Raw genomic sequence first — 15,480 nt, forward strand, 5'->3', positions numbered from 1 at the left:
CTGGGATCATGACCTGAGCCAAAGGCAGACGCTTAACCGACTGAGCCACCCAGGCATCCCTGTCCTGTGCATTTTCTTTTTTTTTTTTTTTAAAGATTTTATTTATTCATTCGAGACACAGAGATAGCATGAGCAGGGGGAGAAGCAGAGGGAGAAGCAGGCTCCCCGCTGAGCCAGGAGCCGGACATGGGGCTCAATCCCAAGGCCCTGGGATCACAGCCTGAGCCGAAGGCAGATGCTTAACCATCTGAGCCACCCAGGCACCCTGTCCTGTGCATTTTCAAACATCTTCATACTCCCCTACTTTGTAGTGAGGCCACTCAGAGAGTACTGAACCGTGCTAGTACTCTGGGCACTCCTAGAATGGGTAGGATGGCATCAGACTTCGTTATAGATTTTATTTACTCGTCAGAGAGAGAGAGCGCACAAGCAAGGGGAGTGGCAGGCTGAGGGAGAAGCAGCCTCCCCAATGAGCAAGGAGCCCGATGCGGGACTTGATCCCAGGACCTGGGATCATGACCTGAGCCAAAGGCAGACACTTAACTGAGCCACCCAGGCATCCAGATGGCATCAGACTTCTTTGGAAGTGATCTTTCACTTTTTACTGCCTACCCCCAGTCACATTTAAAATTGTCACATCCAGGGGCACCTGGCTGTCTCAGTAGGTAGAGCATGCGACTCTTGATCTCAGGGTTGTAAGTTTGAGCCCCATGTTAGGTGTAGAAATTACTTAAAATCTTTTAAAAATAAAATTTTTGATGTGCCTGGGCGATGCAGTTGGTTAAGCGTCTGACTCTTGGTTTCAGCTCAGGTCATCATCTTGGGGTCATGTGATCGGGCTCCACACTCAGCAGGGAGTCTGCTTAAGTTCTGTGTCCTGCGCTCTCAAATAAAAATAAAATTGTAACATTCAGTGACTTAATTGCTTTTGAATTTTCCTCTGCCTATAATACTGAAGAGCTTTTTAAAAACAATTTAATTCTTTGGATGTGATCTTGGCTGTCTTAAATTGTTCGGAATCAGGGGAAATGTTGGAAAGTTTTGATTTGGTTAAAGTTTTGGTTCTAATCTTGACTTCTGGCTTTTCATTCCAGGTTTGTTGAATGTACAGAGTGTGGAAGAAAGATGCATCAGATCTGTGTCCTTCATCATGAAATCATCTGGCCATCTGGGTGAGACATTACTATTTTTTTTAGACTTTTTCTTTGTGAATTATAGCAAGTTTTTGTCTTTGCAATGATTGTATCATATTTTCAAAGTTACTGTCTCTAAAATTAGTTTTGGATTGAGAGAGATAACTAAAATTCACTTTTAGGGGCACCTGGGTGGCTCAGTCTGTTAAGCATCTGTCTTCGGCTCAGGTCATGATCCTGGGGTCCTGGGATTGAGCCCCATGTCAGACTCCCTTCTTATTGGGGGTCTGCTCCTCCTCCCTCTGCCACTCCCCCTGCTTGTATGTGCTCACATTCTTTCTCTCTCTCTCTCTCTGTGTCAAATAAAATCTTTTTTAAAAATTCTAAAATTCACTTTTAAAACATTAAGCTAGAATCCAAAAATACAGGTCTTTCTATTAATTTGCATGCCTTATTTTAATCCATATACAAATATTTTATTCTGCTGGTTTTTAAAATTATTTTGTCGGGGCGCCTGGGTGCCTCAGTAGTCAAGCATCTGCCTTGGGCTCAGGTCATGATCCCAGGGTCCTGGGATCGAGCCCCACATCGGGCTCCCTGCTCAGCGGGAAGCCTGCTTCTCTCCCTCTCCCACTCCCCCTGCTTGTGTTCCCTCTCTTGCTGTCTCTCTGTCAAATAAATAAATAAAATCTTTTAAAAATAAATAAATAAATAAAATTCTTTTGTAATCATTACACATCAAAAGTAAATATTTTGGGGGGCGCCTGGGTGGCTCAGTCAAACATCTGCCTTCGGCTCAGGTCAGGATCCTAGGGTCCTGGAATTGAGCCCCCCATCAGGCTCCCTGCTCAGCAGGAAGCCTGCTTCTTCCTCTTCCTCTCCCTCTCCCACTCCCCCTGCTTGAGTTCCCTCTCACGCTGTGTCTGTCAAATAAATACATAAAATCTTTAAAAATATATATTTTTTTTGAAAGGTTTATCAGTAGAGATAAGAAATCTCTAGCACCTGGAAACTAGCAAGGAGTTGTTAGAAGGAATTAAATTTGCCAGATTTTGAGTGCTACTTACACTGGCCACAGTAGGAAAATTAGAAGATACGGAGGGTGTCCATGGGGCAGCTCTGTTCTTACCTCTGAGAAAATGTCATGCTGTGAATGGTTTACTAAATGGTGAAATGGGTTAGGATTTGATGTTTTGAGGGGTTGGACAGTAAGTTACATGTCTATTGTCCAGTGAAAGAGTTTCATAGAAATGACTACAGACTTCAGTAAGCAAGCTGTTCTTGGGCCCTGTGTTCTTTTTCTGAATATTCTCCACATATTTACATAAGTTGCACATCATCAAAGACTTTGACAACAGTAAGTGGATTTTTGTCCATTGTGACACTTGTCTACTACTATGGATCTCCTTTCACTCTCCAAGAATGGAGTTGATCCCAGTTCTGTTCCGAGGTTGGGGGTGTCTGTGAATGAAGTGATTCATTAAGATGGGATCTCAGGATGCCTGGCTGATCAGTTGGAAGAGCATGTGACTCTTGATCTCAGGGTCATGAGTTCAAGCCCCACCTTGCGGGTAGAGATTACTTAAACAAATAAATAAATACAAACTTAAAAGAAAAAAGATAGGATCTCTGCACTGTCCTCTGCTCTTTACTTTGATTGTTGATACTGGTTTGGGGGTCACGGGAAAGAGGTAGCTAATTAACACATTTCTAGAAACTAACATGCAGGGAAAAATCACACTCATTTGATGTATATATGGCTGATCTTTAGATACGCCTTTTTAGTGCTCTCCTTAATTAAAGAGTTGGGTAAGAAGAACAGTTAAAAGACTTGCAGTGATTCTTGCAACTTGAAATCAGTCACTTGATACTTAATGTGGTCTCAAGTTTTTGTAAGAAATTCTACTTACAAACACACATCCTTATGTAATTGGGACAAAGAGAATGTACCTTTTAAATCTATTGGTACTGCTCAAAGCATACTGATTTATATTCCTACCAGTAGGAATATAGACTTTGGCCAAAAACTGAAATTCCTGTTTTAATCTGTAGTCCATCATCTTTTCACATGTCAACCAGTTTATATGCCCTTCACATTTCCTCATGGTTTTTTGACTGTTTTTCAGTTAGGCTTTTTTTCTTTTTCTTTTTTTTTTTTTTCCCTTTAATGATTTCCAAACGCTTTTTGTATATTGCTTATTTTAAGTCATTATATATTTAGAAATATTTCTCCCAGGTTGTCTTTTGAATTTTAACTTGGTACATATATATGGTAGATTGTGTTACTAGAATATTGTTAACTTTAAAATGTTTATCTAAGCTGTGTAAGCAAAGTCTTGGTTTACATTTTAGATTTGTCTGTGATGGCTGCTTAAAGAAATCTGCACGAACCAGGAAAGAAAATAAGTTTTCTGCTAAAAGTAAGTTTTATTCTTACAAGTAAATCCTGGCCATACTTCAGTGAAGCATAGTTAAAATAAACCCATCCAAGGGGCTAGGTGGCTGGTTCAGTCTGAAGAGCCTGTGACTCTTGATCTCTGGGTTGTGAGTTCAAGCCCCATGTTGGGTGTAGAGATTACTTAAAGGATCAGGATTTGAAATGTGCAAGATATGTTTTTTTTTTTCCTATAATTCTTCATTTTGGGGGCCACATGTAGAAATACTACCCAGAATTGCCGTCCCGTGTGTGATTATCTCAGTTTGGTCCATACCATTAGCAAGGCTTCTTTCAGACCTGTCTCGCTTGGGGGTTGGGGGGAATTGTAGTCAAAGATTGTACCATACAGTTGAGATTATCACATTATTTGGTATTTGGTTTAATTTTGTGGATGCCTTTGCAGTTTTTTTGTTTGTTTGTTTTGTTTTGTTTTTATTTATTTATTTGAGAGAGAGAATGAGAGACAGAGAGCATGAGAGGGAGGAGGGTCAGAGGGAGAAGCAGACTCCCTGCCGAGCAGGGAGCCCGATGCGGGACTCGATCCTGGGACTCCAGGATCATGACCTGAGCCGAAGGCAGTCGCTTAACCAACTGAGCCACCCAGGCGCCCGCCTTTGCAGTTTTTTATTGACCTACAGATTGCTTTTTTTCTTGTAAGGTTTCTCATAATACCCAACCATTGTCATTTTTTTAGTGTATGTGCTGCCGAAGCGAGCACCCATTGTCATTTTTTTAAATATTACTGTAGTTGAGGCAAAGTGCATGTGGATGTTCTATTTTTTAACTTCTGAAATTGGAAAATTTTCCAAATAAAAAGTTGGGTGGAGGGGTGCCTGGGTGGCTCAGTTGGTTAAGCAGCTGCCTTTGGCTCAGGTCATGATCCCAGGGTCCCAGGATCAAATCCTGCATAGGGCTTCCTGCTCAGTGGGGAGTCTGCTTCTCCCTCTCCCCACCCCCCGCTCATGCTTTCTTTCTAATAAATAAAAAGCTGGGTGGAAGACACTTTAAATTGACTATCATGTCTGCTTCAACTGCACATAGACTGAAATTGGAATGATACAGAGATTTGCATAGCCCCTATGCAAGGATGGCACACAAATTCATGAAGTATTCCATATTTTTTTTCAAAAGATTGTTTTCAAGTATTGACCACATTGCTTTAACAAAATCAAGTTATCCTGTTTGTACGGAAAAAGCAGAAATTATATTTGATATTGAAGTGTCAGACTTTTAATAAATTTGCACCTTGGTTATTGCCGAACTTTTCACTTCTTCGTTTCTAGGGTTGCCATCCACCAGGCTTGGTACCTTTCTGGAGAATCGTGTGAATGACTTTCTTAGGCGACAGAATCACCCTGAGTCAGGAGAGGTCACTGTTCGGGTAGTTCATGCTTCTGACAAAACTGTGGAAGTGAAACCAGGCATGAAAGCAAGGTATCCAGTAATTTTCCCTTTTCTTCTCTTGTGCTTAATACAGCTACTGCTGATAATTCTGATCTGAATGAGATGTTGTGGTTTTTCTCTCCAATCTGAATTGTGTAGGTTTGTAGATAGTGGAGAGATGGCAGAATCCTTTCCATACCGAACCAAAGCCCTCTTTGCCTTTGAAGAGATAGACGGTGTTGACTTGTGCTTCTTTGGCATGCATGTTCAAGAGTATGGCTCTGACTGCCCTCCACCCAACCAGAGGTAGGACTTAACACAGCTATCTTCCAATTTGAGTGGGAGTTTGAAGTTTAATAGGCAAAAAGCATCATGGGCAAGAAACTATTTGATATGCTTGGTTTGGAAATGGAAATGCAAATTCTCACTCCTCAATACTGCTATTCTGCAGTCATAGTAATAAGGAAGGGGATATGAACAGCAGCCTGAAATTGGAAGTGGGAAGCAGACTATTTTTCAGAAAATGGGCTTAAATCTAGATTGTGTAAGTACCCTGCCTGAGAAGTATGTGAAAGAATGTCACACGAATAAAGTTAGGATATGGTTTAGAATTTGTTTCCAAAATAGTATAAAGGCCAGAATAAGAATGCTGCCAGAATACATCTGGATCCATAAATACTAACATACTATGCTTCAGGCACTACAGGGTACTGAGACTATAATAGAGACTATAATAAGAGCCATAGGCTCACGAAACTCCCCTAAAGGGTGCACAGTCTTGTCATTTATCTAACTGTGATTGTGTGATGTGCAGTGTAAATGAGGTGAAAAAAGCACAGAAGAGAGAGATTGTGTTTTTAGCCACATCAGCAAGAACTCCTTATGTGACTTGACTTGGTTCCTTTCTCCCCGCTTGATCCAGGAGAGTTTACATATCATACCTTGACAGTGTTCATTTCTTCCGTCCTAAATGCTTGAGGACTGCAGTCTATCATGAAATTCTAATTGGATATTTAGAATACGTCAAGAAATTAGGGTAAGCATATTGATAAATGTTATCTTTAAAAACAATTAGCTTAAACTAACTAGGTTTTGAACTAATTACCACCGTGGTATTGTGGTGAGACGTAGGTTAAAACATGGAGATAGGTGACTTTTTTTGCTTCCTTTTCTCAGTGTTGCCAATTGGGCAGAAATGGATATTTTGACCCTAGGCATACTCCTTCCAGATTAGTTTTATTTTGTTCAGTTGAGCTGTTAGGTACAGTTTGATTGGAAGGTTGTTACTCATTTAGGGCCAGAACCTGAAACTGCAGGTGATCCTTTCATACCTGGATTTCAGAACCAAAAACAAACTAAGGTCTGGAGATACACAAATGAGTCTGATTCCTTACCTTCAAGGTAAACATGTGCTTGAGAATATTCACCACCTCACCTTGCATGTTCTTCCTCTTAACATTTTGCATTCTGTTCAGCTCTCTTGTTGAAATGGATCCACATCCATGTTCCTTTGCATTGAAGCTTTTGTTTGGTCTTCAAATGCAAATGTGGGATTTGGGGATCCAGGGTTAGCCTCTCACAAGAACTTCACAATGTGGACCCACTTTAAGTGCTGTGGGTTAGGCCTGGTTCTGGCCTGATGCTGGATTGTACACGTAGTATTGTCTTAGGAAAAAATCACTGGTTTCTGTACTGACTCCACCTTGTAGCATTCTTTCTGGAATGGACGATAAACTTTTCAATATTACCTCTCTGTGTTGTTAGATATACAACAGGGCATATTTGGGCTTGTCCCCCAAGTGAGGGAGACGACTATATCTTCCATTGCCATCCTCCTGACCAGAAGATCCCCAAGCCCAAGCGACTGCAGGAGTGGTACAAAAAGATGCTTGACAAGGCCGTGTCTGAGCGAATCGTCCACGACTACAAGGTCAGGAGGGGCGGGGGGCCAGGACTGACCCTGTTCCTCTGTAGTCTGCCATTTGACTGTCTTAACAAAAATCTTCTGTTTGTTCTTCCTTTTTCAAAGCAAGAAAAACTCAGTTTTAAAAGAGTCTTAGATCAACAAATCTCTGTTTTAAAGATGTGATGAAAAACGTATTCTTAATAGCCATTCATGATTAGAGGGCGTCTTATGATAAGAACTTGAACAGATAAGTTTCTTATCTGTTTTTACTCCTGGGGAGAAAAGCAAGAACTGGATGTTTTCCCAGCAGAGCAGCCTGTAGCCATGCAGTTTCCAGTATTTGTGGTTTGGGTTGTTTTGAACATATTTCTCCCATCAGGGGATGGGTGATGGGTACAAGGCAGGCATTCCTCACATTGCACTGCATTGTGTTAGCAGCAGTAGGAGAGGCCGCGGCATGATTGATGGGGCCTCTGCCTGTGCGATGGGTCCTAGCAGGAAGATGTCCCACTCGGCTTTGTAAAGGCAGGTAACCTCCCTGTCCTCACAGGCAGAGGGAAGACAGAACCGGACCTACTGACTTCAGACCTTGGGTTTTCACTGTTTAGGACTAAATGTCTCCCTGGGCCATCAATAAAATCTCTGCTGCCTTTCTTTCAGAAGACGTTTTAATCCTTTGTGTTTCTTGTGTCCACTAGCTGTGACTGCCTTTGAATGATAAATGCTTTTAAAAAAAAAAATTGAGAAAAGAAAAACAAATACCTATTTGTTCCGGGGTGTTTTCACAGGATATTTTTAAACAAGCTACTGAAGATCGATTAACAAGTGCAAAGGAGTTGCCTTACTTTGAGGGTGATTTCTGGCCCAATGTTCTGGAAGAGAGCATTAAGGAACTGGAACAGGAGGAGGAAGAGCGAAAGCGAGAAGAAAACACCAGCAACGAGAGCACAGATGTAAGGGCTTTGTGTTTTCCTTTCCAGCTTCTGCCTTGATTCTCTCATGTAATCCACGAGCGGGCTTCAACTTTTGACTTGGTCTTAAAGCTCTCAGGTGTGAAAGAGCTCTTCAAATTGGTCAAGAAATAATTGGCTTAGATAAGTTACTAATGTTCTGTTTTAGTGGTTTTTGACCTTTTTAGCATCAGACCCCCTTTTTAACTGTGACGTTGGATTTCTGGCAGTGGAAAACAGAAGGAAGGAAACCCTGAAAACTGATAGAAAATTAGCTATGTAGAGCAGGGGGCTGGCCAAAGTGTTTTCCATAAAGATCCAGATTGAATATTTGGGACCTTTTTTTTTTTTTTAAACACTACTTTATAAATGTACAGAACATTCTGAGCCATACGAAAACAGACCTGGGCCAGAGTTTGCCAGTCCTCCATACAGAATCTGGCTTTGCAGGGGGATCATCTGAGGAGCTTTTCCCCATAGCATAGCTACCATGGTCTCCGTTGAGTCTGACCTAACTAAAGTCACTTTTAAGTAGTAGCCTGTAAAGTCCTCACAGCCTTGTAGTTTGAATCCATTGATTGACTTCTCAAGTTGTTGTTTTTTACGGTAGGCCCATAAAATTCTACAATGTTTGGTATCCCACCCTTCCACTCCATATGCCCTGTCCCCAAATCTGGAATAGGATGGATTGATCTGAGTGGTGTCCAAACTGGGGCTCTTCTAGTCAAAAAGCTAAGGCTGCCATTGTCTTATTGAAGAGTTTTAATATAGGGATTCTTCACTGGAAGAAAATTAGTGCAAAAACCTTAGTAAACTTAATTAGTCTACTGTAAGTAACAGGTTAAAAAAATGGGGTCTGTGAAAAGAGTTGGTAGAGGAGAAGATTAGAATCTCCAGTTTCAAAGAAAAGAAGAACGCTTTTACCATTAGTATTATTCAAATCACTTAACAAAAATGTTAACATTTTTTTGTCCCCTTTGCTAACCTGCAGGTGACAAAGGGAGATAGCAAAAATGCTAAAAAGAAAAATAATAAGAAAACCAGCAAAAACAAGAGCAGCCTGAGTAGGGGCAACAAGAAGAAGCCAGGCATGCCCAATGTATCCAATGACCTCTCGCAGAAACTGTATGCCACAATGGAGAAACACAAAGAGGTAAGATGTAGCCACTCGTGGGGAAAAAAGCAGAGAAGGAGGTCTGAAACACTGCCCACCATGGTTGGCATTTAAGAGGTGAGCACCCGACCATTTGAAATTTAGAAGGAAGAAATCATTTGAGGGTAAGAAGAAAGAAAAGAGGATAGCTAGAGTGGGAGGTAAGAACCGGAAGTGATAAGGTTTCTTTGATTTGTAGCTGTTATAAATCTCAGTGGTGGTGTATTGTGTCTCATGCATTAAAAGCATTAGCGTAGTTTTTCCAACCCTGTTTGTAATCCTCAGGGTTTCTGAGTTCTGGTGAGTGCCTCATTTTGATATTATCAACAATTAATAATTATTAGCTATTTCGAGCAGTGTTTAGTGTCACGAGATTCTGGCATAACAAAATAGTTGGGAAAGGTCCCTAGAGTATATTATATAGGCTTGACTTAAATTGTGGATCTAGTCTTTTGACTTTGTTTAGTCTGAAGATGTAAGTAGTGGATACCTGTTGGGAATTAGAATCTAAGGTTGTCAGTTTAGCTTAAACTTGAGTATTGTCTTAGCTAGAGGGTAACATACAGCGGAAATACTCATTAAAATTGTTACGGGAGGGTTGGCCATAGTAAAGATTTCCAAGGGAGTCACCAGATGGTTTTATTTATTTACCTCTATTTTAAATGAGTTGTTAGAGGCATTCCCCGCTTGTTAGATTCAGTGCTTTCCTGTGCATCACGTTTTCAAAATGCTCTTCCATGCTTTATGAGTGCTTTCTTTGAGCCACAGTCTTAAACCCAATATTATAAGGTCAAACACCCATCACAGTCCTCCCTTGATGCTTTTAACTTTTGGCATCTGTTCAGGAGGTGTCTCTGCTCAGTGTGCTCTCTTGTCCTGTTCTTTTCTAGAGATGTCTTAATCTTGTTTTATTCAAATATTGCTGCCCAAGTATATTTACAAGTGTTACTGCCAATTGGCACAGATTTTCAGTCTCTGAGAAACTGGTAGAGTGTAGTGGGCAGTACAGCAGTTACTCACAGGTTCCTCATCTCTTGAAGGTACCTTTGCATTTTTCATCTTTAGAGTTACATACTAATTAACGTAAAATAGACATGCAATACCAGCTTCCTGTTGTAGCCTTTACACTGATGGTCATGGGAATTAGGGGTGGTTGTGTCATTTCAGACTTTAATGAACAAGACTTTTCTTGTTTCTGCAGCAAGGACTAAGAAGGTTTTGCTTTTTTTAACTTTCCCACCCCCACAAACTTTCCCATCCCCCAAATTTCAGACTTACAGAAAGTTGCATAGTGGACCCCCTGCCATACCCCTCGCTTAGATTCACCAGTTGTTAACCTTTTCTACACCTTCTTTATCTGTAGTTCAGCAAGCACCTTCTAAGAAAAAAAGACCTCCTCTCCTTAACCACACTGTGGCTTCGCACTCAGGAAATTTCCCCCAGTGCCACTGTCTAATGTCTGGTCCTTACGCTCCAATCAAGGATTATGTGTCAGGTTGAGTTGCCATTTCTCAGTTCCTGGCTTTCTTTTCATTCATAATATGGGCATTTTATTGAAAGTGAAGGCCCAAAATCATTTTGTAGAATGTCCCTCAATTTGGATTTGTCTGACTTGTTCCCTTGTGATTAGATTCAGAGTCAACCGTGGATTGGGTCTTAGAGTGGACCACTTTGAGGTGAAATGTCCACTGTATGTATGCTGTATCATCCCCAGACCCTTTTTATTTAGAAGGAATTATTAAATAAGAGAATAAGATGTCAGTTTTAGGCCCATTGTAGTCCTCCTCAGAGAAGAGACCAGAGGTCTGTGAGCAGCCTCTCGAGCATCCATCTTGACTCACTTGTCGATCCAGTGCCATGCGGTGCTCTTATTCCAGAGTCAGATTGAGATGGTCTCTTTCGTAGGTCTTCTTTGTGATCCGTCTCATCGCTGGCCCTGCCGCCAACTCCCTGCCTCCCATCGTCGATCCTGACCCCCTCATCCCCTGCGATCTGATGGATGGGCGGGACGCCTTCCTGACCCTCGCAAGGGACAAGCACCTGGAGTTCTCTTCACTTCGAAGAGCCCAGTGGTCCACCATGTGCATGCTGGTGGAGCTGCACACCCAGAGCCAGGACCGCTTCGTCTACACCTGCAACGAGTGCAAGCACCACGTGGAGACGCGCTGGCACTGCACTGTCTGCGAGGTAGGCCCCAGGGGGCCGGGGGGGGGTGTCCGGGTTCCCGAGAGGCAGTAGGAACAGCTGTTACACAGGCCTGTGCTCGGTGCCCGTGGTGAGGCGGCGTGCGAGTGGGAGGGGCCTGGTCTTAACACTGTAGTGGTGGAGCTGCAGGGGCTTTCTCTAAGAGGGGGCTTCGGGGCCGTAGCAGAATACATAAAATGTTTTTGAGTGACTTAAATCTGGGAGAGTTGACTGCACCTGTCTTCCCCCAGGATTATGACTTGTGCATCACCTGCTACAACACTAAAAACCACGACCACAAAATGGAGAAACTAGGTCTCGGCTTAGATGACGAGAGCAACAGCCAACAGGCTGCAGCCACCCAGAGCCCAGGAGACTCTCGGCGCCTGAGCATCCAGCGCTGCATCCAGTCCCTGGTGCACGCCTGCCAGTGCCGCAATGCCAACTGCTCGCTGCCGTCCTGCCAGAAGATGAAGCGGGTGGTGCAGCACACCAAGGGCTGCAAGCGCAAGACCAACGGGGGCTGCCCCATCTGTAAGCAGCTCATCGCCCTCTGCTGCTACCACGCCAAGCACTGCCAGGAGAACAAGTGCCCGGTGCCCTTCTGCCTCAACATCAAGCAGAAGCTCCGGCAGCAGCAGCTGCAGCACCGGCTCCAGCAGGCCCAGATGCTCCGCAGGAGGATGGCCAGCATGCAGCGGACCGGTGTGGTGGGGCAGCCGCAAGGCCTGCCCTCCCCGACTCCTGCCACTCCCACCACACCGACGGGCCAGCAGCCAGCCACGCCGCAGACGCCCCAGCCCCCGCCTCCCGCTCAGCCTCAGCCCACCCCTCCCAACAGCATGCCACCCTACTTGCCCAGGACTCAGGCTGCTGGCCCTGTCTCCCAGGGTAAGGCGGCGGGCCAGGTGACACCTCCCACCCCCCCTCAGACTGCTCAGCCACCCCTGCCGGGGCCCCCGCCTGCCGCAGTGGAAATGGCCATGCAGATTCAGAGGGCAGCTGAGACGCAGCGCCAGATGGCCCACGTGCAAATCTTTCAAAGGCCAATCCAGCACCAGATGCCCCAGATGACTCCGATGGCCCCCATGAGTATGAACCCACCCCCTATGGCCAGAGGTCCCAGTGGGCATTTGGAGCCAGGGATGGGGCCCACAGGGATGCAGCAACAGCCACAGTGGGTCCAAGGAGGATTGCCTCAGCCCCAGCAGCTACAGCCTGGGATGCAGAGGCCAGCCATGATGTCAGTGGCCCAGCATGGTCAGCCCTTGAATATAGCTCCCCAGCCAGGACTGGGCCAGGTAGGTGTGAGCCCTCTCAAACCAGGCACTGTGTCTCAACAAGCCTTACAAAACCTTTTGCGGACTCTCAGGTCTCCCAGCTCTCCCCTACAGCAGCAACAGGTGCTTAGTATCCTTCACGCCAACCCCCAGCTGTTGGCTGCGTTCATCAAGCAGCGGGCTGCCAAGTATGCCAACTCGAATCCGCAGCCCCTCCCTGGGCAGCCTGGCATGCCCCAGGGCCAGCCGGGGCTGCAGCCGCCTGCCATGCCAGGCCAGCAGGGGGTGCACTCTAACGCAGCCATGCCGAACATGAACCCCATGCCAGCGGGCGTCCAGAGGGCCGGCCTGCCCCAGCAGCCGCCGCAGCAGCAGCTCCAGCCACCCATGGGAGGGATGAGCCCCCAAGCCCAGCAGATGAACATGAACCACAACGCCATGCCTTCGCAGTTTCGAGACATCTTGAGGCGGCAGCAGATGATGCAGCAGCAACAGCAGCAGCAGGGAGCGGGGCCCGGAATCGGGCCCGGGATGGCCAACCATAACCAGTTCCAGCAGCCCCAGGGAGTTGGCTACCCGCCGCCGCCGCCCCAGCCGCAGCCGCAGCCGCGGATGCAGCATCACATGCAGCAGATGCAGCAAGGGAGCCTGGGGCAGATGGGCCAGCTCCCCCAGGCCTTGGGAGCAGAGGCAGGAGCCAGCCTGCAGGCGTATCAGCAACGACTCCTCCAGCAACAGATGGGGTCCCCTGCTCAGCCCAACCCCATGAGCCCCCAGCAGCATATGCTCCCGAGCCAGGCTCAGTCCCCACACCTCCAAGGCCAGCAGATCCCTTCTTCTCTCTCCAATCAAGTGCGTTCTCCCCAGCCCGTCCCTTCTCCGCGGCCGCAGTCCCAGCCCCCCCACTCCAGCCCTTCCCCAAGGATGCAGCCTCAGCCTTCTCCACACCACGTTTCCCCACAGACCAGTTCTCCACATCCTGGACTGGTAGCTGCCCAGGCCAACCCCATGGAACAAGGGCATTTTGCCAGCCCGGACCAGAGTTCAATGCTGTCTCAGCTCGCTAGCAATCCAGGCATGGCAAACCTCCATGGTGCAAGCGCCACGGACCTGGGACTCAGCACCGATAACTCAGACTTGAATTCAAACCTCTCACAGAGTACACTAGACATACACTAGAGACACCTTGTAGTATTTTGGGAGCAAAAAAATTATTTTCTCTTAACAAGACTTTTTGTACTGAAAACAATTTTTTTGAATCTTTCTTAGCCTAAAAGACAATTTTCCGTGGAACACATAAGAACTGTGCAGTAGCTGTTTGTGGTTTAAAGCAAACATGCCAGATGAACCTGAGGGATGATTGATAGAATACAAAGAATATATTTTTGTTATGGCTGGTTACCACCGGCCTTTTTTTTTCCCCCTTGTGTGTGTGGTTCAAGTGTGCACTGGGAGGAGGCTGAGGTCTGTGAAGCCACCCACATGCTCCTGCCTTGCACCTCCAATAGGTTTTATTATTTTTTTTAAATTAATGAAAATATGTAATATTAATAGTTATTATTTACTGGTGCAGATGGTTGACATTTTTCCCTATTTTCCTCACTTTATGGAAGAGTTAGAACATTTCTAAAACCAGAGGACAAAAGGGGTTAATGTTACTTTAAAATTACATTCTATATATATATAAATATATATAAATATATATTAAAATACCAATTTTTTTTCTCTGGGTGCAAAGATGTTCATTCTTTTAAAAATGTAAAAAAAAAAAAAAAAAAATTCCCCTTTCCTCCCCTCAAGTCAACTTTTGTGCTCCAGAAAATTTTCTATTCCGTAAGTCTGAGCGTAAAAACTTCAAGTATTAAAATAATTTGTACATGTAGAGAGAAAAACGACTTTTTCAAAATATACAGGGGCAGCTGCCAAATTGATGTATTATATATTGTGGTTCTGTTTCTTGAAAGAATTTTTTTCGTTATTTTTACATCTAACAAAGGAAAAAATTAAAAAGAGGGTAAGAAACGATTCCAGTGGGATGATTTTAACATACAAAATGTCCCTGGGGTTTCTTCTTTGCTTGCTTTCTTCCTCCTTACCCTGCCCCCACCCCATACACACACATACACACACACACACACACACACACTTTCTGTAAAACTTGAAAATAGAAAGCAAAAACCCTCAACTGTTGTAAATCATGCAATTAAAGTTGATTACTTATAAATATGAACTTTGGATCACTGTATAGACTGTTAAATTTGATTTCTTATTACCTATTGTTAAATAAACTGTGTGAGACAGACACCTGACCTTGTTTTACTTCTTTGCTATCACATCTTTGTCTTAGAATGCGTCAGTTTGAGTAAGTGCCTGATACATGGGATTCAGAGGAAAAAGCAAAAGCACTAGCTTGCAGTCTTCCTAAACTATCACATAGAGTGAATTCACAAATAGATTTAGATAAATTTATCCAAATCTCAGGGAAAAACCCAAGGACCAGCTAAATGTCAATTTCACTAATTTGACTTGATACAAATGAGCTGTTAACTGGTTTATATAGGAGGACCTTCAAACATGGTTCCCTATGGATGACCTCCTGGTCTTCTAATCACCCCTCATTTTACAGGGATGAGAATGAGCACCTCAGAGGGATCATGTATCTGTCTAAATCAGAAGTAACTTCTTGAAAAAGCAGCACTTGGTGCTACGGCAACAATATGTTCCTCTCCTGTTACACTTGGGTTTCGCTACCTGCCAACCAAGAAGTCAATGGGGGTATGAGGTTGTAAGAAAGGAAAATGTGTGGGAATAAAACCTGGAAGCCTAAGAGATTACAACAATGAGTCCGGTATTGTGCTAGGTAGCTAAAGAATGAAGAGGTTACTGGTCTCCCTCCAACTGAATATCCGTTGGCTATAAACTGAAAAATCAGACTACTGCTAATGGCTTTGGCATCATTGGGCAAGCCTTGTCTTTGTCCTAGAGCTTCACACTATGATAAGTCTACTAAGGGCTAAAGAAAGATCTTCGAGTAGCTTAATTCAAACACCTATT

The 15,480-nt window shown here is 44.3% G+C and overlaps 1 protein-coding gene and 1 non-coding gene across 2 annotated transcripts in view; both read left to right on the forward strand.

Moving 5' to 3' along the window:
- Positions 1–14,728, forward strand: part of EP300 (E1A binding protein p300) — an 83,313-nt gene extending 68,585 nt beyond the window's left edge. The window contains exons 22-31 of the mRNA XM_032416149.1: positions 1,095–1,172; positions 3,486–3,553; positions 4,854–5,004; positions 5,113–5,259; positions 5,876–5,989; positions 6,718–6,883; positions 7,648–7,812; positions 8,801–8,962; positions 10,868–11,149; positions 11,398–14,728. Coding sequence (XP_032272040.1) covers positions 1,095–1,172; positions 3,486–3,553; positions 4,854–5,004; positions 5,113–5,259; positions 5,876–5,989; positions 6,718–6,883; positions 7,648–7,812; positions 8,801–8,962; positions 10,868–11,149; positions 11,398–13,605 — 3,541 coding nt within the window. The 3' untranslated portion in view covers positions 13,606–14,728. The remainder of the gene's footprint in view (positions 1–1,094; positions 1,173–3,485; positions 3,554–4,853; positions 5,005–5,112; positions 5,260–5,875; positions 5,990–6,717; positions 6,884–7,647; positions 7,813–8,800; positions 8,963–10,867; positions 11,150–11,397) is intronic.
- LOC116640158 lies at positions 4,591–4,692 on the forward strand. Its single transcript, XR_004300983.1, has one exon. It is a non-coding gene; the product is annotated as a U6 spliceosomal RNA (small nuclear RNA).
- Positions 14,729–15,480: the final 752 nt, after the last annotated feature.

This window comes from Phoca vitulina, unplaced genomic scaffold (genome assembly GCF_004348235.1).
Source record: "Phoca vitulina isolate PV1807 unplaced genomic scaffold, GSC_HSeal_1.0 scaffold19, whole genome shotgun sequence".
NCBI lineage: Eukaryota > Metazoa > Chordata > Mammalia > Carnivora > Phocidae > Phoca > Phoca vitulina.